Raw genomic sequence first — 24625 nt, 5'->3', positions numbered from 1 at the left:
GGGTGAAAGGGTTAACTAGGGGCAATCAGGATGTTAAAACCATTATTGGGTAGTATATCGGGGTACCTAGCGATATAAAAACCTGGCGGTGAACCTAAAAAAATAACTAGCTACCTAGCGACACTAGCGACACTGATGCAGCGATCAGAAAAATGATCGCTTAGTGACACTGGCAAAAGGGGGTGAAAGGGTTAACTAGGGGCAATCAGGATGTTAAAACCATTATTGGGTAGTATATCGGGGTACCTAGCGCTATAAAAACCTGGCGGTGAACCTAAAAAAATAACTAGCTACCTAGCGACAGTAGCGACACTGATGCAGCGATCAGAAAAATGATCGCTTAGTGACACTGGCAAAAGGGGGTGAAAGGGTTAACTAGGGGCAATCAGGATGTTAAAACCATTATTGGGTAGTATATCGGGGTACCTAGCGATATAAAAACCTGGCGGTGAACCTAAAAAAATAACTAGCTACCTAGCGACAGTAGCAACACTAATGCAGCGATCAGAAAAATGATCGCTTAGTGACAGTGGCAAAAGGGGGTGAAAGGGTTAACTAGGGGCAATCAGGATGTTAAAACCATTATTGGGTAGTATATCGGGGTACCTAGCGCTATAAAAACCTGGCGGTGAACCTAAAAAAATAACTAGCTACCTAGCGACAGTAGCGACACTGATGCAGCGATCAGAAAAATGATCGCTTAGTGACAGTGGCAAAAGGGGGTGAAAGGGTTAACTAGGGGCAATCAGGATGTTAAAACCATTATTGGGTAGTATATCGGGGTACCTAGCGATATAAAAACCTGGCGGTGAACCTAAAAAAATAACTAGCTACCTAGCGACAGTAGCGACACTGATGCAGCGATCAGAAAAATGATCGCTTAGTGACACTGGCAAAAGGGGGTGAAAGGGTTAACTAGGGGCAATCAGGATGATAAAACCATTATTGGGTAGTATATCGGGGTACCTAGCGCTATAAAAACCTGGCGGTGAACCTAAAAAAATAACTAGCTACCTAGTGACAGTAGCGACACTGATGCAGCGATCAGAAAAATGATCGCTTAGTGACACTGGCAAAAGGGGGTGAAAAGGTTAACTAGGGGCAATCAGGATGTTAAAACCATTATTGGGTAGTATATCGGGGTACCTAGCGCTATAAAAACCTGGCGGTGAACCTAAAAAAATAACTAGCTACCTAGTGACAGTAGCGACACTGATGCAGCGATCAGAAAAATGATCGCTTAGTGACACTGGCAAAAGGGGGTGAAAGGGTTAACTAGGGGCAATCAGGATGTTAAAACCATTATTGGGTAGTATATCGGGGTACCTAGCGCTATAAAAACCTGGCGGTGAACCTAAAAAAATAACTAGCTACCTAGCAAAAGTAGCGACACTGATGCAGCGATCAGAAAAATGATCGCTTAGTGACACTGGCAAAAGGGGGTGAAAGGGTTAACTAGGGGCAATCAGGATGTTAAAACCATTATTGGGTAGTATATCGGGGTACCTAGCGATATAAAAACCTGGCGGTGAACCTAAAAAAATAACTAGCTACCTAGCGACAGTAGCGACAGTAATGCAGCGATCAGAAAAATGATCGCTTAGTGACAGTGGCAAAAGGGGGTGAAAGGGTTAACTAGGGGCAATCAGGATGTTAAAACCATTATTGGGTAGTATATCGGGGTACCTAGCGCTATAAAAACCTGGCGGTGAACCTAAAAAAATAACTAGCTACCTAGCGACAGTAGCGACACTGATGCAGCGATCAGAAAAATGATTGCTTAGTGACAGTGGCAAAAGGGGGTGAAAGGGTTAACTAGGGGCAATCAGGATGTTAAAACCATTATTGGGTAGTATATCGGGGTACCTAGCGATATAAAAACCTGGCGGTGAACCTAAAAAAATAACTAGCTACCTAGCGACACTAGCGACACTGATGCAGCGATCAGAAAAATGATCGCTTAGTGACACTGGCAAAAGGGGGTGAAAGGGTTAACTAGGGGCAATCAGGATGTTAAAACCATTATTGGATAGTATATCGGGGTACCTAGCGCTATAAAAACCTGGCGGTGAACCTAAAAAAATAACTAGCTACCTAGCGACAGTAGCGACACTGATGCAGCGATCAGAAAAATGATCGCTTAGTGACACTGGCAAAAGGGGGTGAAAGGGTTAACTAGGGGCAATCAGGATGTTAAAACCATTATTGGGTAGTATATCGGGGTACCTAGCGATATAAAAACCTGGCGGTGAACCTAAAAAAATAACTAGCTACCTAGCGACAGTAGCAACACTAATGCAGCGATCAGAAAAATGATCGCTTAGTGACAGTGGCAAAAGGGGGTGAAAGGGTTAACTAGGGGCAATCAGGATGTTAAAACCATTATTGGGTAGTATATCGGGGTACCTAGCGCTATAAAAACCTGGCGGTGAACCTAAAAAAATAACTAGCTACCTAGCGACAGTAGCGACACTGATGCAGCGATCAGAAAAATGATCGCTTAGTGACAGTGGCAAAAGGGGGTGAAAGGGTTAACTAGGGGCAATCAGGATGTTAAAACCATTATTGGGTAGTATATCGGGGTACCTAGCGATATAAAAACCTGGCGGTGAACCTAAAAAAATAACTAGCTACCTAGCGACAGTAGCGACACTGATGCAGCGATCAGAAAAATGATCGCTTAGTGACAGTGGCAAAAGGGGGTGAAAGGGTTAACTAGGGGCAATCAGGATGTTAAAACCATTATTGGGTAGTATATCGGGGTACCTAGCGATATAAAAACCTGGCGGTGAACCTAAAAAAATAACTAGCTACCTAGCGACACTAGCGACACTGATGCAGCGATCAGAAAAATGATCGCTTAGTGACAGTGGCAAAAAGGGGTGAAAGGGTTAACTAGGGGCAATCAGGATGTTAAAACCATTATTGGGTAGTATATCGGGGTACCTAGCGCTATAAAAACCTGGCGGTGAACCTAAAAAAATAACTAGCTACCTAGCGACAGTAGCGACACTGATGCAGCGATCAGAAAAATGATCGCTTAGTGACACTGGCAAAAGGGGGTGAAAGGGTTAACTAGGGGCAATCAGGATGTTAAAACCATTATTGGGTAGTATATCGGGGTACCTAGCGATATAAAAACCTGGCGGTGAACCTAAAAAAATAACTAGCTACCTAGCGACAGTAGCAACACTAATGCAGCGATCAGAAAAATGATCGCTTAGTGACAGTGGCAAAAGGGGGTGAAAGGGTTAACTAGGGGCAATCAGGATGTTAAAACCATTATTGGGTAGTATATCGGGGTACCTAGCGCTATAAAAACCTGGCGGTGAACCTAAAAAAATAACTAGCTACCTAGCGACAGTAGCGACACAGCGATCAGAAAAATTATCGCTTAGTGACACTGGCAAAAGGGGGTGAAAGGGTTAACTCTAGGGGCAATCAGGGGGTTAAATCTTTATTTGGGGGTGATAGGGGGCTACCCTGGACCTAACACTAACTGCCCTGACAGTTTTTACTTTTACAACTGACACTGAATGCATTGATCAGTAAAGAAATGATCAATGCAATCAGTGACACTGTGACTGGGGGGGGGGGGATCGGGGGGCGATCGGGGGGGGGGGGGGTCAGGGGGGGGTTTGTGTACCTATGTGTACCTATGTGTCAGTGTAGTGTTTTGGTGCACTTACTTTTAGTCTTCTCCTTGTAGTCCGGTCAAAAAGACCGCCCTGAGGAGAATGACATCACTTCCTCCTTCCTGTGTAAACAATACACAGTGGGAGGAAGTTCGTCATTGGCCAGGAGCGATCGAGAGGGGGTGGCCAGAAACCAACGGCCATCCCCTCATCACGGATCGCTCCTGTAGGGAAACGGACCGCCGTATCCAGCGGGAGGGGGTCCGATCGGACCCCCCACCCGCTGGAAGGCAGGCACGTACATGTACGTGCTTGTGCCTGCCTGTGCCATTGTAATGACGTACATTGGCAATACGGCGGTCCTTAAGTGGTTAACATGCGTTTGAATGCGATTGCTGAATTCCGAACACAGCTACATCCCCAGTTATAAGAGGGAGCAACCACACTTATGCAACCACACTACTTTGATTTTTTTATTATACCACCCCCCTTCAAAAGATTTCAGTTTTTCCAACAATAATAGATTGGAAATGTGAAATGAGCGAAGTATATTATATGGAGAAACAAATAAGATAAGAAGGATATGTGGAGAATAAGATCTCAAAGTATTGGAAAAAATGGGAGGAGTTTTGTACCTCAGGGAATCTGAAAGAATTTTTGTAAGAGAAGGGAGTTGGGGTGGGTGGGGGTTTATTTTAATATTTTTTTTTTGTGGATGTTAGTATGTTTGTGGTAATATGATGGTATATTACATGGTTGTTGATTGTTGATATGTATGTTTTAAAATATCAAATAAAGAGAAATTTAAAACAAAAGATTTCAGTTTGTTTTCCAATTGAGTTGTACAGTATATAGGTCACATTAAAGGTGGAAAAAGTTCTGAAATGATTTTTCTTACATCACAGAAACCTGACATTTTAACAGGGGCATGTAGACTTTAGAAGATTATATCCACTGTATATATGCTTAAGTGTCCTAGTATCTAACAATATGTAACAAAGGCGTGAGAGGGTATAGCAAGCACCACATCCCCAAATAGTAAAACATGAAACACACCTATTTGTTTTTGTTCATTTCTGAGATGTGAAGCACTGTGAAAAGTTAAATTTTTTGCTTTTCAATTTAGTGTCTAACAATATACAGCCATGTGAAAAATTAAGTACACCCCATCAAAATTGTTGATTGTTTTTAAATATTTGCACAGGTAAACAATAGACATTGAAAGGAGAAGTACAGCCAAAGCTCGTTTGGCTAGACTTCACCTGTGGATCACAGGAGTGCAGTTCATTCTGCACTCCTGTGACCTGTTTTTAGTCATCATCTCTCTTCTCAAAGAGCTGTGAGAACATAGCGATCGGCAGTGTATAGCATCACTCAGTTGCTACAGATTTGTCGGCTGCACATTCATGGTTCTAATCTCTCGTTCTCTCATTTCACCACATCCCAAACGTGCTCTATTGGATTGAGATCTGGTCACTGTAGAGGCCATTGGAGTACAGTGAACTCATTGTCATGTTAAAAAAAAACAGTTTGAGATGATTTAAGCTTTGTGACATGGTGCATTATCCTGCTGGAAGTAGCCATCAGAAGAAGGGTACACTGTAGTCATAAACAATGGACATGGTCAGCAACAATACTCAGGTAGGCTGTGGCGTTTAAACAATACTCAATTGGTTCTAAGGGGCCCAAAGTGTGCGAAGAAAATATCTCTGACAGTTACACCACCACTACCAGCCTGAACCGTTAACACAAGGCAGGATGGATCCATGCTTTCATGTTATTTAGGCCAAATTATGACCCTACCATCTGATGGTCGCAGCTGAAATGGAGACTCATGGAAACTCATCAGACCAGGCATCATTTTCTATTGTCAAGTTTTGGTGAGCCTGTGTGAATTGTAGCCTCAGTCCCCTGTTCTTAGCTGACAAGAGTGGCACCCGGTATGGTCTTCTGCTGCTTTATCCCATCTGCTTCAAGGTTTGATATGTTGTGCATTCAGAGATGATATTCTGCATACCTTGGTTGTAATGAGTGGTTATTTGAGTTACTGTTGCCTTTCCATCATCTTGAACCAGTCTGCCCATTCTCCTCTGACATCAACAATGCATTTTTGTGCACACAATTAGAGCTCATTGGATATTTTCTCTTTTCAGACTATTCTCTGTAAACCCTAGAGATGGTTGTGCGTGAAAATCCCAGTAGATTAGCAGTTTTTGAAATACTCAGACCAGCCCATCTGGCACCAACAACGGTGCCACATTCAAAGTCACTTAAATCCCCTTTCTTCCCCATTCTGATGCTCAGTTTGAACTTCAGAAAGTCATCTTCACCATGTCTAGATGTCTAAATGCACTGAATTGCTGAAATGTGATTGACTGATTAGCAATTTATGTTACCAAGACATTGAACAGGTGTACCTAATAAAGTCTCCGGTGAGTGTATACATATATCTATATAGATATATACCCCCATCAAATCATTCTCTGCAGCTATTCTATTTTGTACCACCCCCTGCCTTTAGAATGTAAGCTCTACAAGCAGGGCCCTCCTGTAACTTTTCTATTGAACTGTACTGTAATTGTGTTGTCCCCCCTATACATTGTAAAGTGTTGCGTAAACTGTTGGCACTATATAAATCGTGAATAATAATAATAATATATATATATATATATATATATATATATATATATATATATATATATATATATATATATATATATATATATATATATAAACTTTACATTGTATAGACTGTATGTTGAGGTTTTTTGTGTGTTTGCCCTAATGTCTATTGTCTAACAGTCATGTTAAAAAATAAATACACTGCATTAAAATTGTTAATCAAAAAAAAAAGAAGAAAAACCCTAAAAAGAAAAAAAATCTAGGCAGGACTTCAAAGATGTGCTATCTTCTCAATTTAGGGCAGAAAAAAGTAGTGTGTGTATCCCAGTAACCTAAAAACCTTTCAGCGATAGGACCACCACACAGACCACCATGGTGTATACTGTACACGTGGGGGCTTAGCGGACAAAGATGACCCTCTTTGAGGAGAAGTCAAGTACCAGCAGATTGCTATGCAGTAAAGCTCCATGTGGAAATAGGACCATGAAAAGAGGAAGAAACAATCTGCATAGTGCAAATCGGTCAGATAAAATAAGTGTGAGCCCAATGCAGTGTGCACACATATAGGGGCTGTTTGTATTCGTCTGAGAGTGGCACACACAGCACCGAGCTCTGGTGTATAGGTGGCGTGCACCTGACTGACAGCCTGAGTGGACGCCTGCTGAGCTGGCACTGAAGCAGACTGAAGAGAGGCAGGCACCTGTGGGATTATCGTCTCTGTCTTATCACAGCCGGTCTGCTGACACTGAGCACCCAGTCAGCAGCAGATGACAATGCTGTGAGAGCCACACATACCCTGATACCACGCAGCACACAAGGCTACACTTGCTGAACACCTTCTAGTAGGTGCTGTGAAAGCAGGACCTACTAGAAAACTTTGCAAGCATCACCATAAAAGCAATGGCAGACACAACTAGAAATTTTAGGAAATGTATATGTGTGAATTAGCCGTGGCCATCTTGCTTTTGGCTGAAGGGACAATCCATGTGTTATGAACTGTTTGATCATCATCTTCTCTTGTGGAGGTGTATTTACCTCTATTAAAGTTTATTTTATCTGTCTGATTTGTTTCTCCCTCCTTTCATGGTACTATTTCCGTATGGAGCTTTACTGCATACTGATCTGCTAGTATACCCAGATGTGTAATAGTCTGTTAAGATCCCTAAAGGAGGTTGGAGGTTCCCTATAATATTATAACAAGCCCCACTTGACCTCTCCTCAGTGAGGGTCATCTTTGTCCAGTAAGCCCCCACCTTTATACACTTTCTCAAGTACTATCCGCCACTAATTACCAATACCTATTTTTCCTGTCATGTGACAGTTTTTTTAGACTAATGAAAACTGGTTACTTAAGGCGAGCCCCGATTCACATTTGTGCATTTTCAAATGCGATTTCATAGTGCAAATTTGCATTACAAGTAAAATAGAATGGTTTCCTATTGAGGGCGTTCAGATAGATGCATTGTATTTCAGAAAAAGGGCCCTGTGCGAGTTTGGTTCTTTGCAATTTGAAATTGCACTCTATACTGTAGGTTAGAATGGGACTATTGAGAAAGAAATGAATTTTTGCTTTAAATTGCCTTGTGCATTAACTTGGGGAGGGAGGAGGTGCTATGTAGCAGAGAGAGAGAGAGAGAGAGGGCCTGTGAGCAGTGTTCCACGGCTCCCTGCAGCTTCACACATTGCTCTTGTGGCTACTTACAGACTCCTCTCTCTGATCCCCTCTGCTCACATGGAGAGGACCAAAAAATTCTGCTATAAAATCTCATCAAAAATGGACTGGTATTCATATACAACCACTTGTGAATCGCGTGGCTAAATCGAACTACAAAACGGATATATGTGAACCCACCCTGAAAGTATCATTTTTAGTATTGGAGCATTTGCAGGGGTACAGGTACTCGTGCAAATGCTTAGTATCAGTGCAATGCTAGTGTCCAGATATACATTTGGGTAAAAAAATGGATTGGAAAACAAGATAAAATTGTCAAAAAAAGAAAAGAGAAACAGCAGGGGCATATAGGAAGAGAGGGAAAACCACCATCCCAGCACTGAGAAAAAACTCATAAACCAAACTCCCAACTCAAGAAACAAACACTTAGTTGTTTACTAAGCACATGATACAATAACCAAGTAGGAGGGGGTCATTTAAAAGACTATCCAACAGGCCTATATCTTATGGAAGTGTACACGAGTATCACAAGATAGGTGGCTACTTTGGTCTATTTTCTGGAGCCATAACTAGAAGGAACTATCATTTTTTTGCAGAACAGTGGAAGAAGAGCTTTAGCAGTATTCAATAATTGAGGAGTATAGACCATTTGTATTTTTTCTTGAGCCATTTCTTTGTGGGTTTGCTAGTATGTTTCAGATCATTGCCATGCTGAAAGATTATTTTTCATTTGAACTTTAACTTTTGGACAGATAGTCTCACGTTACCATCAAGCACACTATGGTACAATGTAAAATTTATAGTTGACTCGATGACTGCAAGTGGCCCATGCCCTGAAGTAACAAAGCAACCCCAATCCATAACATATCCACCATTGCGCTTTACAGTTGGTATAAGGTTCTTCTTCTGAAATACTTTTTACTGTGAACAAACACCAATATCTTTAATTGATCAGTATTCAGTACATTGTTCTAGAAGGCCTGGTCTTTGCCTATATGCTCAGTGGCAAATATTGGAAAATTGTTCTAATTTTCTTTTTGGACAGCAAGGGCTTTTTCATAACACACCTCTCCTGCAAATTAAATTGGTGCAATCTCTTTATGATTATAGATGCATGCTCTTTTTCCCCAACTGTTGCAAGAGTTATCTGAACATCCTGCGATTAAACTATGGGGTTCTTGAAAACCTAATTTACCATCAGTCAGTTCTTGGATTGAATTTGCTGGGCCTGGACAAATTAGCAGTTGTTTGACACCTATGCCACTTGTAGATTATTTTTCTTACAGTGAAATGATTGATTTCAAATAATTTGTCAATTTATTATTATTTATTATATAAAGATATCAAATGGGACTAGACAGGGGTGTCCCCTATCCCCACTTCTGTACGTTATGATAATGGAACATCTTATGGAAGCTATAAGGGGAAATACGGATATCAAAGGGATAGAGGTTAAAGGTAAAGAATATAAGACGGCTGCATATGCAGATGATCTTTTATTATATATAACTAACCCTATAATTACAATACCAAATGTAATAAAAGAACTGGAAAGATTTGGGCAATTGAGCAACTTTAAAGTTAATTATGATAAATCTGAAGTAATGAACATCTCATTGGAAGAAGGAATGCAAAAGATAATACTAAATGATTTCCCATTTAAATGGAAACAAGACGCGATTAAGTATCTTGGAATATATATTCCAAGTGACTTAAAACTTCTACAGGACATGAACTATAATAAAGCAATTTATAAGGTAAAAAGACTTTTAGGAAAATATGATAAAATAACTTATTCCTGGTTAGGGAAAATAAATATTCTAAAGATGGTGATACTACCAATTATGCTATATATTTTTCAAACGGTCCCTATTATACCATCAGGAAAGATTATGAAGGATTTAAGAGAAGCTGCAGAAAGTTTTATATGGTCGCATAAGGTTCCTAGAATAGGAAGAGAAGTATTAATAAGAACAAAAAAAAATGGAGGACTGGCAATGCCTGACTTCTCCAAATACCTCCAAGCAGCGTCAATAATGAGAATTATAGATTGGCAGCATAATGCAAAAAATAAACAATGGGTAAAGCTAGAAGAAGATATAATAGGGGCTAGAATAAAACATCAACCATGGATAAAATCTAATTTAAGACCAGAAGAAAAGGAGTTACCCATTTTTGTAAAAACAACATTAAAAATTTGGGATGATATAATAAAAAAAGGAAATCTCTCCTTAATGAGTGGCCCTATGACCCCATTATTTGCCAACCCCGAATTTAGACCAGCACTAAAAAGCAAAACATTTCTTAAATGGAATATGGAGGAGCATGAGCAAATAATACGAATCCTGATAGATGGGAGAATGCCAACGTTTCAGGAAATGGGACATGAATATAATAATAAATGGCTGCAATACTCTCAGTTGAAAGCATATATAGATCCATTAATGATAAGTATTAATAGACAATTAACTGTATTCGAGCAAATAGTATTAAATAAGGATAAAGCGAATAAAAAACTTTCTAAGATATACAATCTATTACTCCCCTATGGTGATATTAAAAAAATAGCAGCAGTGAAAAAATGGGAGGAGGAAATAGGGAATGTGTTGACAGAGAAGGAATGGGAAGGGATATATGGAAGAATACATAAACTATCGGTAGCAATCAAGGACCAAGAAAAAAACTATAAAGTTGCAATAAGATGGTATAGAAGCCCAGTAGTAATGAATAGAATAAATAAAAGGAACCCTGAAACCTGTTGGAGATGCAAAATAGAAAAGGGTACTTTAGAACACATATGGTATAGCTGTTACAAGTTAAGAGATTTTTGGGGTAAGATAACAGAAATATATCAGCGAGTGACAGGTACTAGGATAAACATAGATATAATGATAGTACTATTCTCTCTCACACCTAAATCATTAACACAGAAAGAGATAGAGTTTTTGCACTGTATGACTACAGCTGCAAAAGTTGTAATAGCGCGAAAATGGAAAAAGGAAAATGCTCCATTAATAATAGAGTGGAAATGTGAAATGAGTGAAACAGACTATATGGAGAAGCAAATAAGAGAAGAAGGATATGTGGAGAATCCGATTTCAAAGCATTGGAAAAAGTGGGAGGATTTTTGCACCTCAGTGATCCTTAAGGAATATTTGTAAGTGAGGAAGTGAGGAGCGATGGGGTAGGGGGGAGGGATGAGGGCTGATTTATATATATACATATTTTTTTGTTTTTTTTGTTTTGAGAAATATGTAGTAGTTGATGGATGTTAGGTATGTTGATGGATGTTTTGTATGTTTTATAATTATAAAGAAATAATAAAGAAAGATTTGAAACAAATAATTTGTCAATCTTTTTAAATCCCTTGCCAGACCCATAGTCCCCCACAACTTTCTATCTGAAGGTCATAGAGAGCTCTATTGATTTTGGCATGATGACACTACACATGTCAATAGCAAAGAGAACACCAGACCCTGGATGTCTGAAGCAGAAATAAGAAAAGTTTCACCTGTATACGCCATAAGGAGGTTCCAATTATCAGCACCTAATCTGAAGCATCAAATTCAATTTAATGGATTTAAAGTGGTGGTAATTGTAGGGGTGTATTTATGTTTCCATATGACAAATTCCATTTTTATTCATTTAGATCATGAAAATGAATACACCATGTCAGCTTTATGTGTCAATTGTTCTAGCACATTACCTTTATCTGTAGGTACTGTTTGAATGAAGGTATATTTTTTGCAAGTTTAAATATGATATAAATGTACATGGGGTGTAATTGCTTTTTCACATAACTGTACACAAGTATATATTACCAAAAGTACTGGTACGTTCAGGACTCTCCGCAGGCCAGTCACGTTCCTGCACCCCCAAACACGCTTATCCATGTCTTTATAGACCTGATTAATTAGAACGGAGACTGCGAACCAGGCCTTCTTGTCCAAAATCACAAATGCACTTCTGGAAGGATGGTCAAACACTCCCATAGACACACTCCTAAACCTTGTGGACAGCCTTATCAGAAGAGTTTAAGCTGTTATAGCTGCAAAGGGTGGGCAAACTCAATATTGAACCCTACGGATTAAGACTGGGATGCCATTAAAGTTCATGTGTAGGCAGGCGTCCCAATACTTTTGGTAATATAGTTTATGTATATTATCAATAGCACCACACTGTTAAGTATGATTGACCCTATCTTATAGCATATTTTTCCTTGTAATTTCCCATTTGATTTCATATGATGCCTGATATATATATATATATATATATATATATATATATATATATATATATATATATATATATATATACATAAAGAAAACAGAAGATCAAAGACAAAAGACACTCAGCATGATTTATATTTAGCTATTTGCCTAGATTTCTGATTAAGGTGGCAATGCTTTTTTTACACTTGTTGAGAAGTCTCCAAAATTATTGGCACGTTAAACCTTAGTGTACCAGCAACACACTAAAATTAGGTGTTAATGCAGCATTTTAATGCCATGGCTTAAAAAAAAATGTTTTCCACATGTTACTTTTTTTTTAATAATTTTATACAAGATATTCAATGGAAAAGTGACTTGGCACAACACTGAACCACTCATATGGCCATCTTCATTAGTGAAAACCAGCCAGTGCTCGTTGGGCCTCAGATATCTCCCAACCCAGACCCAGGTGTTAAAAGGATTTACACACAATGGCTATTTGACATTAATAAGACTCCTTCCCCAATGTTACATCAGAATTATACCACACTTGCCACACCAAATTTCTTTCCATATCTCCTTGACAGATATGTTGCTTTATAATAGGGCATCATTGCATTCACCAGCCCCTTCCAAAAAAGTAGGGAGGGAGCTTCAGGTTTCCTCCAATGTAATAGTATAGCCTTGCTGCCATAAAACAGTAGGATATTGATTAGAGTTCTGTGAGCCTGAGATGGAACCACCTCTTAGACCAATCCAAGGAGACACACTCTGATTGTCAGTGGGACAGGGACCACCAGGACCTCGGCTATGCTAGAGGTAACCTCAGTCCAGAACTGTAGGAGCTGAGGGCACCCCCAAAATATATGGTCTGCAGCCGCTGGGGAAAACGTACACCTCCAACATTATGCCGGAACATAAGGGTATATGATAGCCAGTCTAGCTGGGGTATAATAAATTTTATGCAAGAATTTAAAGTGGATCAGTCTATCACATGTTACGTTTTAAAGAGCATTAAGGGTGATTAGCATTAAAATATAGTTAACATGATTTAACGGTAAGAAGGATTTCGCCCAATGTTGAATGAGGACTGTCAGGTGTCCATGATGGACTCCAAACATGTGATGAATCACATCAAATGGTGTGCATGAAAAAGAAATGATCTGCACACAGTGTGATACTGTTTGATGTTGACATATTGTCTACACTGCCTTCATATCAGATTAGACAATATGTGTAGACAATACAAAATAACCAATAGACATAATACAGGTATATTGAGAAGGAAATGTGTTGTGTAAATATTATAATTAGGTACAACACACACACACAATTTAAGGACGGCATTGAGTATTAGAATGGTGGCATCCACATTTCCTGTGAACACAGGAAGTGGTTACATATAAGGTAGTTACAGCAGTGGGTATAATGTCTCAAATAAGTACCAAGATGGCAATATGAACACTTCTTGCAGAAACAGGAAGTGACCTCATACTGATCACACACTTAGAGGGATGTAGTGAGATCTAAGCTTCTGAAGACGCCCAGTGGGAGGGGCGAGACACATCAAGATAAAGAGACCTAGTGACAGTTGTTTTCACACCAAGGCAGGATTTTTTGCACGGTTTTAAAAGTTTGATGTAAGTGTAATGATTTTGGATTTTTATGAATAAAAAATTAGCAGTATTACACTATATATCCTTTTCTCAAAATTGTCACACAACTAATACGGATATCCGATCACCGGTAAAGTTGGGAAGGTGATAATTATATCCGGATATAGGATATACCTGACGTCTTTAATATATCAGTGGAAGGAAGATGATATTTTCACCCACATACTGATTACATCCAGCAGCCCTAGCCATTGTTGGGGGACACCATTCCAAACTTAATACCAGGTGCATTTAAAGATTATTGCTGGTGAGTGGGGACCCAGGAGGGGAGCACGTAGTGTCACCAAGATCTACACCAGCTGCATAATTTACACAAGTTCGACACACCATATGATTATATGGATGGACTTTATATGATTGCACTTTGTTTTGCACAATAATTGCACTGAGCACTTTACATTGCTAGTTACTATGTTATTGATTATACTGATGTAGGCACTTTATTATGCATTGTTTAATTGTTTATTGGAGCAGCGCTGAATATAACATTTCAATTATCAAACAGTATCATGCTATGTGTGGATCATTTGTTTTTCATGCACACCATTTGATGTGATTTATCGTATCATGGATACCTGACAGTCTTCTTTCAACATTGGGTGGAACCCTTCTTACCGTATTTCCAGTGGTGGGAGTTCCTGTTTGAGGCCATTCCCTCAACAGTGCCTGCTGGACCCACGTGCTATACGGTATGTGTGTCCATCGAATCTGTTAAGCATGATGACTTTACCATTTTGACTGTATTATCCAAGAAATAACTTTTCACTTTATTTTGAACTCTAATCGACTTTCTATAGATATTTATTATTCACTTTGGACTTTTATGTTTTGGTTTTCTTCACATTCAATTTTGCACTGCCTATTTTACCTTATCAGGTTCATACGTTATTCACTTGCTCACTTAGCGCCACACTTTTGTCTTTTATTTCCATTTTGTCTAGTGGTGTGGTGGCTGCTTATTTTGTTCTCTATTGCCACGTACACACGATCGGAAATTCCGGCCAGAAAAAGACAGATGAGAGCTTTTCTTCGGAAAATGTGACCGTGTGTATGCTCCAACGGAATTCAGTTGTCTGAATTTCCGCCAGCCATAAATTGATAGCATATTCTCAATTTTCCCGACAGAAAAACTTTCTATCGGAAATTCCGATCGTGTGTATGCAATTCCGACCCGCCAAATATCACACATGCTCAGATTCAACTATGAGACGGAAGCTATTGGCTACTGGCTATTGAACTTCCTTTTTCTAGTTACGTCATACGTGTTGTACGTCACCGCGTTCTAAACGATCGGAATTTGGTGTGACCATGTGTAGGCAAGACAGCTTGAGCGGAATTCCATCGGGAAAACCATCAGAGGTTTTTCCGACGAGAATTCCAATCGTGTGTACGCAGCATAAGTGTAGTTTTTTTTCTTTTTCAACATGATTTAACATCTGCTCAAATTAGAATTTTTATGATGAACAATAGTTGACACCAAAATATCAGACACAACTGTACATACCTTTTCCTGTCTTTAGTTTTATCCTTCTTTTTGTTCTTGGGGCTTCTTGATCTGCCCAGGAATAAACAAATAATTTTGTTAGTCCGAATCAGAAAACTTCTGAACTGGCTATGAAATGTATGTATAACATATGTAACTTATCTTCTTTCTTCCTACCAACCCCACATAGGGGTTCTGATGCACAAAACGTAATGTACAGTGCCTTGAAAAAAGTATTCATACCGCTTGAAATTCTCCACATTTTGTCATGTTACAACCTAAAACGTACATGTATTTTATTGGGATTTTATGTGATAGATCAACACAAAGTGGCATATAATTGTGAAGTAAAAGGAAAATAATAAATGGTTTTCAATTTTTTTACAAATAAATATCTGAAAAGTGTTGAGTGCATTTGTATTCAGCTTTACTCTGATACCCTTAACTAAAATCTAGTGGAACCAATTGCCTTCAGAAGTCACCTAATTAGTAAATAGAGTACACCTGTGTGTAATCTAATCTCAGTATAAATACAGCTGTTTTGTGAAGCCCTCAGATGTATGTTAGAGAACTGTAGTGAACAAACTGCATCATGAAGGCCAAGGAGCACACCAGACAGGTCAGGGATAAAGTTGAGAAGTTTAAAGCGGGGTTAGGTTATAAAAAATATCCCAAGCTTTGAACATCTCGTGGAGCACTGTTCAATAAATCATCCAAAAATTGAAAGAGTATGGCACAACTGCAAACCTACCAAGACATAGCTGTCCATCTAAACTGACAAGCCGGGCATTAATGACAGAAGCAGCCAAGAGGCCCATGGTAACTTTGGGTGAGCTGCAGAGATCCACAGCTCAGGTGGGAGAATCTGTCCACAGGCCAACTATTAGTCGTGCACTCCACAAATCTGGCCTTTATGGAAGAGTGGCAAGAAGAAAGCCATTGTTGAAAGAAGGCCATAAGAAGTCCCATTTGCTGTTTGCGAGAAGCCATGTGGGGGACACAGCAAACATGTGGAAGAAGGTGCTCTAGTCAGATAAGATCAAAATGTAACTTTTTGGCCTAAAAGAAAAACGCTATGTGTGGCAGAAAACGAGCACTGCACATCACCGTGAACACATCACCCGTGAAACATTATGATGGTGTAGCATCATGTTGTGGGAATGCTTTTCTTCAGCAGAGACAGGGAAGCTGGTCAGAGTTGATGGGAAGGTGGATGGAGCCAAATACAGTGCAATCTTAGAAGAAAACCTGTTAAAGTCTGCAAAAGACTTGAAACTGGAGCAGAGGTTCACCTTCCAGCAGGACAACAACCCCAAACATACAGCCAGAGCTACAATGGGATGGTTTATCAAAGCATACTGGTGTGTTATAAGAATGGACCTGTCAAAGTCCAGACCAAAATCCAATTGAGAATCTGTGGCAAGACTTGCTCACAGATGCTCTCCATCCAATCTAACAAGCTTGAGCTATTGAATGGGCAAAAATGTCACTCTCTAGATGTGCAAGGCTGGTAGAGACATTTCCAAAAAGAATTGCAGCTGTAATGGCAGCGAAAGGTGGTTCTACAAAGTATTGACTTAAGGGGCTGAATACAAATGCACGCCACACTTTTTACATATTTATTTGTAAAAAAAATTGAAAACCATTTGTCATTTTCCCTCCACTTCACAATTATGTAGCACTTTATGTTGGTCTATCACAGAAAAAACCCAATAAAACACATTTATGTTTTTGGATGTAACATGACAAAATGTTGAAAATTTCAAGAATTGTGAATATTTTTCATGGCACCGTACATGCCAAAAAAGGCCATTTACTTAAAGACCAGACCAGATAGCCTACGTTCATCTAACATCCAGAGTTGGGTACTAGGGAAAATTCCATTGTTTAAGTTACCCTGAATATTTGAATTGTCTTTGGGTATTTACCTGGACATAGACCGGGTGAAAATGATTTATTTTATCAAATCAGCCTCGAAGTGTACAAGCCATAAACTATGAAATAATACATCAGCAGATTCTACTAGCTAAATATTGAAGTCTTGCATTAGGTACAGTGCTGTCCATGTGAGCCCCTATGGACAGAGCTGCTATCACAGAAAGGTGCTAATCATAAATAGCATTAAAGCCTAAGTACACCCAAAGTAAAACAACACAAGGGGCATAACTTACATACTTGTAGGATGTGTCCCTTGCGTTAATGCCTTTTTTTGTTAGTTGAAATGTCCCCATCCTCCCCCCAACCCCACTGTCATAATCTTTCGGTGCAGCAGGGATAATAGAACTAACAGGCTGTACTCAAGAGAGCTCAACTATGCGTGTGTCTTTGCCTAACTCCACCATTCATAGAAGCCATACTTCAGCTTCTCTGAATGGGGAGGCGGGCAACTGGTTTATTCATTAAAGCTGTAGTATGGTTTCTACAAATGGCAGAACTGGGCAAAAATGGCAGACACATGCAGGCTGTCTTGATGAGAGCCTGTGATAGTCTGTCGGTTTTGTTAACCCCAACCGCACCAAAATGTCACAGCAGTGGGGATGGGGAAGGCATGGATGGAGGAGAATTTCAACTAAAAGAAGAGGTAGTAGCACAAGGGACACATTATACTGACTGTAAGTTATCTACCTTGTGCTGATTTTTCAGTTTTTATTTCAGCTGCACTTACGCTTCAATTTAAGATTAAACATATCAATAGGAAAGGAATTTAAATCATATTAGATTTCAGCACTTCATAATTTCTCGCCTAGGTGAGAATTATGTTTTTTCCCCATCGAGCCCTGCAGCACGCCTGCACACACATGGGTTCCCCCCACCATTTGCATATATTTCCCACACATGTGCAAAGACTGGATTAGTACCACCAGTTGGTTTTGGTGCCTTGTGCACTATAACATCTTATAAAGAAAGAGATTTCACATTCTAAAGCATACAAGTCACAATCTTTCCAAAGCTGTCATAAAATTCATAAAAAATTCAGAGGGACATGCAATAGGCTTATTGATTTTCCACAGTACCATTGCATAATGTACTTCCTTACTGAACAATCCTAAAATAGTTAGATTTTAATTTTAGAACTAGTACTATGCCACCATTTATACAGTTCCACGATAAACATGTGTTGTACAGGTGGTGGGGAACCCCTATGTTTCCAGCTGTATGTATTGATGGTTATAAATTATTTCTGTTGTCCTTGCAAACAACTGGTGTAGAATGTTTTCATCAGTTTTCTGAAATTAAAATTAACATATTAAATTTTTTAGTCTATTGTCAGTTACAGCTACTGTCTAATCTCAGTGTACAGCACAGAAGAAGAAAGCACTTGACAGCAAAATAGCTAAGCAGTTAAGAGCGTATTTTTTTTCTTAGTCCAATCTTCAAATGAATAGTGCTATTTTGTTCTTCTTTGCAGGTGCCTTATTTTCCAATTAGAGGTAATTTTCTGTTATACTTGTTATCAGCTCCTCTGTCAATTGCTCCCACCCATTTCTTTTAAAACCATTGTTTAACTGTTATATTTGTGCTGCCTTTTCTTCCCTGTATGGTTCTTTAGTAAGTGCTGGAAACTGCAGGCAATGACCTTGGCATCATAAATGAACAGCTACACTTACAAGTGTAAAACCTATCTATTAGCTCAACGATGCATAGACCATACAAAGAAACAAGAGGAACTGTCCATCTTATTATTAAGTAAGAATATAAAGTCATTAAATCTGTACTGCTTATTATGTTATATAGAATCCACAGGAGTGACGTTTTCTATAATGTTTTGAAAATTATATTTTTAATAATAAAAATTAATACCATAATTAACCAATCAGCGATAAAGCAGTAATGATACACAAATCTACAAGCCTCTCTTTGAAATACTTTACCTTCCTACAAGGTTTTTGAGATATCTTTTTTTATTGTACTTACTATTTCAGTATTTATGTAAATGAAAGGTGTGACCTTAGATCTGCATAGGACATGATTTAAACAAACCTTAAAATGTATTCCTGTTAAACCTTGTATTGACCTTTGGTTAACCCTAATCAGTCCTAATTAACTTATTTCTCTCTTTCTCCCCTTAGTTATTTTTTCCTTTTGTTTACTTCGGTATTTTTTTTTACTGATAATATTTATTTTTTCATTTTCATTCATTTTGTTTTTTACATTTTTTTTTTTACTGTTGCATAACAAGAAAACATGCCTAGTGCATTTTTTCTTTTGCAGAGGGGAATAGAGTGGGCGCATGTCCTCTTCTTCTTGCTGACCTGGAGGTGATGTGTAAAACGTCATTTCCAGGTCCCCGTGTCACATTCTGCACTGCATTAGAACAGGTAAAGGCTTTTAGAAATGTGGTGTCTCATTAATGGCTTGCCGACCAGCCGCCGCAGTTATATTGTAGCAGGTTGGCTCAGCTGCGTGAATCACCGTAGGTGTACGTTGGGCTTGTACACGGCACCCACTGGCCAGTGGGGGGAGCCAATCAGCATTTTTTTCCATGGCCGCTGGCTGCCTGCGATCATTTCCCACAGCGACAGAATGGAAATCTGCCAAAGTAAACAAGGCAGATCTCCATTCTGTCAGGGGATGACACACATATCCTATCTTTCTGCTATGCAGGAAGACGGATCTGTGTGTTGTCCCAGGCAGCCCATCCCCCATATAGTTAGTAAACACACCCAGGGAACACATTTAACCCCTTGATCGCCCCCTGATGTTAACCCCTTCCCTGCCAGTGCCATTACTACAATGTCAGTGCATATTTCTACCACTGATCACTGTAATAATGTCACTGGTTCCCAAAAAAGTGTAAAAAATAAAAAAAAACTGTAAAAACTGTGTGCCTCAATCCCGCAGTCCTGCTAAAAAATCACAGATCACCGCCATTACTAATAAAAAAATAAAAATAAATAAAAATGGCATAAATCTATCCCTTATTTTGTAGATGCTATAACTTTTGTGCAATCCAATCAATATACGCTTAATGTGTTTTTTTTACCTAAAATATGTAGCAGAATATATATTGGCCTATATTTTTTAAATATTTTTATTAGGCATGTTTTATAGCAGAAAGTAAAAAAAAATTTTTTGTTTATAATGGAAAAAAAAAAACGCACAGGTAACCACATACCACCTCAAAGCTCTATTTGTGGGGAAAAAAGGACACACATTTTATTTGGGTACAACATTGCAATTTTCAGTTAAAGTAACACAGTGCCGTATCGCAAAAAAAAGGCATATTCAGGAAGTGGGTAAATCCTTCCGGGGCTGAAGTGGTTAAAGAGAACCTATCACCAAAAAATCCTCATATTTTTTGCCCCCTATGTGATAAAAAAAGTTAAAAAGAAATACAAAAAAATAAAATAAAGTTACACCCAACCATATAAACCCCCCCAAAATGTTTTTAGAGGGCCCCCCACCCCATCATACATGTACGTACGAACATCAACACATGCATCAGTGGTGCCTACGCATGAAAATGTTGATACGATACACATTACATATTGCCACACACGCCAGAGTGAGAGCAAAAATTTGAGCACTTGCATAACACTAAACTTAGGACCTGTAGGGGATTTTAAAACTTTGCCTATTAAAAATATAGGGTAACGAAGTTTGTTGCAAGTGTTAAATCTGGACTTAGATGTTAATTGTTTTATTTTTATATATTTTTTTATATTTTTAATGTTGACCAATCTATATATGCTTACTAATCTATATTGGAATATAATTGTTGTCATTGGGAATATTTTGGAATCATTTGAGATAAGGGATCATCAAGGAGATTGACATGTAGAGTACAACACTGTATTTATTGATTGCATAGTCCCAATTAATGAGTTTTTTCAAGATACTGTCGCTCACATCAGATTTGACAATATGTGTAGACAATACAAAATAACCGATAGACATAATACAGGTATATTGAGAAGGAAATGTGTTCTGTAGATGTTGTAATTAAGTACAATATACACACAATTTAAGGACGGTATTGAGTATTAGAATGATGGAATCCACATTTCCTGTAGTTACAGCAGTGGGTGTAATGTCTCAAATGAGTACCAAGATGGCGATATGAACACTTCCTGTGGAAACAGGAAGTGACCTCATACTGCTCACACACTTAGTGGGATGTAGTGAGATCTAACAGGAAGCCACTGAATACAATAGGCAAACCTTCTGACTGAGTCTATGGGAGTACCAAGGTGGCGGTAACAACACTTCCGGTTCGGCGGAAACAGGAAGTGATTGAAATTTTACTACGTACTCATTGAGAGTAGTAGGAGTTACCGGGTGTAGTAGGCAGGACTTAACACATATAAGGCAACCAGTCACGGGTGCTATTAGCTTCTGAAGATGCCCAGTGGAAGGGGCGAAACTCGTCAAGTTGAGGAAACCTAGTGGCAGGTGTGTGCATGCCAAGGCAGGATTTTTTTGCAATGTTTTAAAAGTTTGATGTACATGTAATGATTTTGGATTTTTATGAATAAAATTAGCAGTATTACATTATATATCCTTTTCTCTTCATTGCCACATGCAGGTGATAATTATATCTGGATATAGGATATACCTGATGGCTTTTATATATTTGTGGAAGGAAGATGATATTTTCACCCACATACTGATCACATCCAGCAGCCCGAGCCATTGACAGGAGACACCATTCCAAACTTAATACCAGGCACATTTAAAGATTATTGCTGTTGAGTGGGGACCCAGACGGGGAGCACGGAGTGTCACCAAGATCTACACCAACTGCATAATTTCACACCATATGATTATATGGATGGACTCTATACGATTGTACTTTAATTGCACTGAGCACTTTATATTGTTAATTAATACTGTCATTAATTATACTGATGTAGGCACTTTATTATTATTATTATTATATATTGGTCCATTGTTTATTGGAGCAGCGCTGAGTTTAACATCTATATTTTCATAAAAAATTGAAACTACCACCGTTTTATGCTCTAGGCCAAGGTTTCTCAACCAGGATTCCTCCAGAGGTTGCTAGAGTTTCTTTGAGCAGTGAGAAATGTCTACCTCTCAAATAAGTTCCCACTGACATCTTTGATCTTTTAGCTATCTGTAAGGGAGTAATTCTTCCCAATGACCACAAGTGTAAGGACCATTCTTCCCAGTGACCATCACACTAATGTATCATGAGTTGTGGTTATTGTAATTTTTAGAAGGGATTCCCTGAGACCGGAAAGTTATTTCAAGGGTTCTGTGTTGAAAAGGTTGAGAAAAGCTGCTCTAGGCTTTCTGCTTTTAGAATATATATAATATTTTGGGTGTTTCACACAATCTTCAGGGCTACAATTATTTTTTTAAATGTGTGCAAAAAACTGAAAAACTCCTCTGTCAGCAAAAGGGTTAAATGCAAATATAACCATCTGAATCAAGGAATCCTATTAACATCCTTGTTATATGGAGGTCAATATAAACACGTAACTATATAAAATGCTGGTGCAGTTTTCCTTCAACTATTCAAATGTTTTTGGGCTTAAACATTGGATGAAAGCGATTGCAGTTATTAGAAAATTCCCCTGCGTATGGCCAGCATTTGTTGTTAGGAGAATTTCACACTTGAATGATCAAATCAAGATTATTTGTTGTGACTGGTTATAAGGAACGTAAAAAACAGGCCAGTCATACAGTACATGCTTATGTGCTTCCTGAGTGGCCAAATTGAAAGTATTCAATGAACTATATAACAATTTCTTAGTGGAAATACACTTTAAGGCCAGAAAACAACACACATAACCATTTAACACACCACAAAACATACATGTGAAAATACGTTTTGTGTATTGTAATGCACTTAAAAGAAAAGGCTGGGTACATTTCTCGTAATGTGAGGCTTGCTAACCCCTTCAGCCCCAGAAGAATTTATCCCCTTCCTGACCAGAGCACTTTTTGCGATTCGGCACTGCGTCGATTTAACTGACAATTGCACGTGCAACGTGCAACGTGGCTCCTAAACAAAATTGGTGTCCTTTTTTTTCCCACAAATAGAGCTTTCTTTTGGTGGTATTTGATCACCTCTGTGGGTTTTATTTTTTGTGCTATAAACAAAAAAATAGCGACAAGTTTGAAAAAAAAACACATTATTTTTTACTTTTTGCTTTAATAAATATCCCCCAAAAATATTTAAAAAATGTTTTTTTTTTTCCTCAGTTTAGGCAGATACGTATTCTTCTACATATTTTTGGTAAAAAAAATCACAATAAGCGTTTATTGGTTTGCACAAAAGTTATAGTGTCTACAAAATAGGGGATAGTTTTATGGCATTTTTATTGATAATTTGTTTTGTACTAGTAATGGCAGCGATCATCAATTTTTATCGTAACTGCGACATTAAGGCGGACACATTGGCCAATTTTGACACATTTTTGGGACCATCGGCATTAATACAACGATCAATGCTAAAAAATGGCATTGATTACTGTAAAAATTTCACTGGCAATGAAGGGGTTAGCCACTAGGTGGCGCTGTAGGGGTTAAGTGTGTCCTAGGGAGTTATTCTAACTATGGGGGGAGGGGCTGTGTGTGACACGTCACTGATTACCACTCCCGATTACAGGGAGAGCTGATCAGTGACATTGTCACTAATGTGTCGCTAATGTAAACAAGCATCTCCCCGTTCTTTCTCATCGTGAGACGATTGCGGGCAACCCCACAGGCATCGTGGTCACAGAGCTCCCTGAAGCACGTGTGAGCCGCTTCTTAAAGGGCAACGTGCAGGTACATTAATCTGCCTGGAAGTGCCCTTCTGTCGCAGTATATCTGGGTGAGGCAATTGGGAAGTGGTCAAGGACCGATAAGAATGAATGTGCTCAGGTACCAGAATGTATGCTGAAGAATAAAGAAGGTACAGGTCTAAAGCAGCCCATAGATGAGTCATTTTTTATTGTTCCCCCTATGGGGGAAAACTACTTATTTCCCCATTGACATATTTGAGGTGAATGGGGAAACCCTCCCCACTGAGACTTTGTATGATGACAGAGGGGAGACTTCCCCTCCCACAGGATACACCGATCAGTGCTGTTGGCTATAGCCTGCAGTGCCGAGCAAGTGGGGAAAATCTGACAGGGTGAAATACAGAAATCAGTCAGTGGATGACTTATGTACAACCAAAGTGCCCATACATAGATTGAAATGGCTTAAGTGTAAAAGGGTCCTCACTGTATACCCCTACTTGCTTTTGTTCAGTAGATACTGAGACATTGTGTAATTGTGTGATTAGTTCCAACATCTAATTTGATTTGAAGCATTGTTTGACTAATGATTAAACTCCTAGTAGAGAACATTGCTAAGGATGCCTGTAAGTT

General features: G+C 38.9%; 1 protein-coding gene across 1 annotated transcript in view; it reads right to left on the bottom strand.

Annotated features, from left to right (window-relative positions):
* The window catches only part of SRRM3 (serine/arginine repetitive matrix 3), a 577610-nt gene that overhangs the window by 71821 nt on the left and 481164 nt on the right, over nucleotides 1–24625 (bottom strand). The window contains exon 9 of the mRNA XM_077482193.1: nucleotides 15321–15371. Coding sequence (XP_077338319.1) covers nucleotides 15321–15371 — 51 coding nt within the window. The remainder of the gene's footprint in view (nucleotides 1–15320; nucleotides 15372–24625) is intronic.

Source organism: Lithobates pipiens, unplaced genomic scaffold (assembly GCF_037356315.1).
Source record: "Lithobates pipiens isolate NorthernLeopardFrog02 unplaced genomic scaffold, aLitPip1_a1.2 Scaffold_16, whole genome shotgun sequence".
In the NCBI taxonomy this organism is placed as follows: Eukaryota; Metazoa; Chordata; class Amphibia; order Anura; family Ranidae; genus Lithobates; species Lithobates pipiens.
Note: the sequence above shows the minus strand (reverse complement) of the source record. Positions and strands in the feature narration are given on the sequence as shown.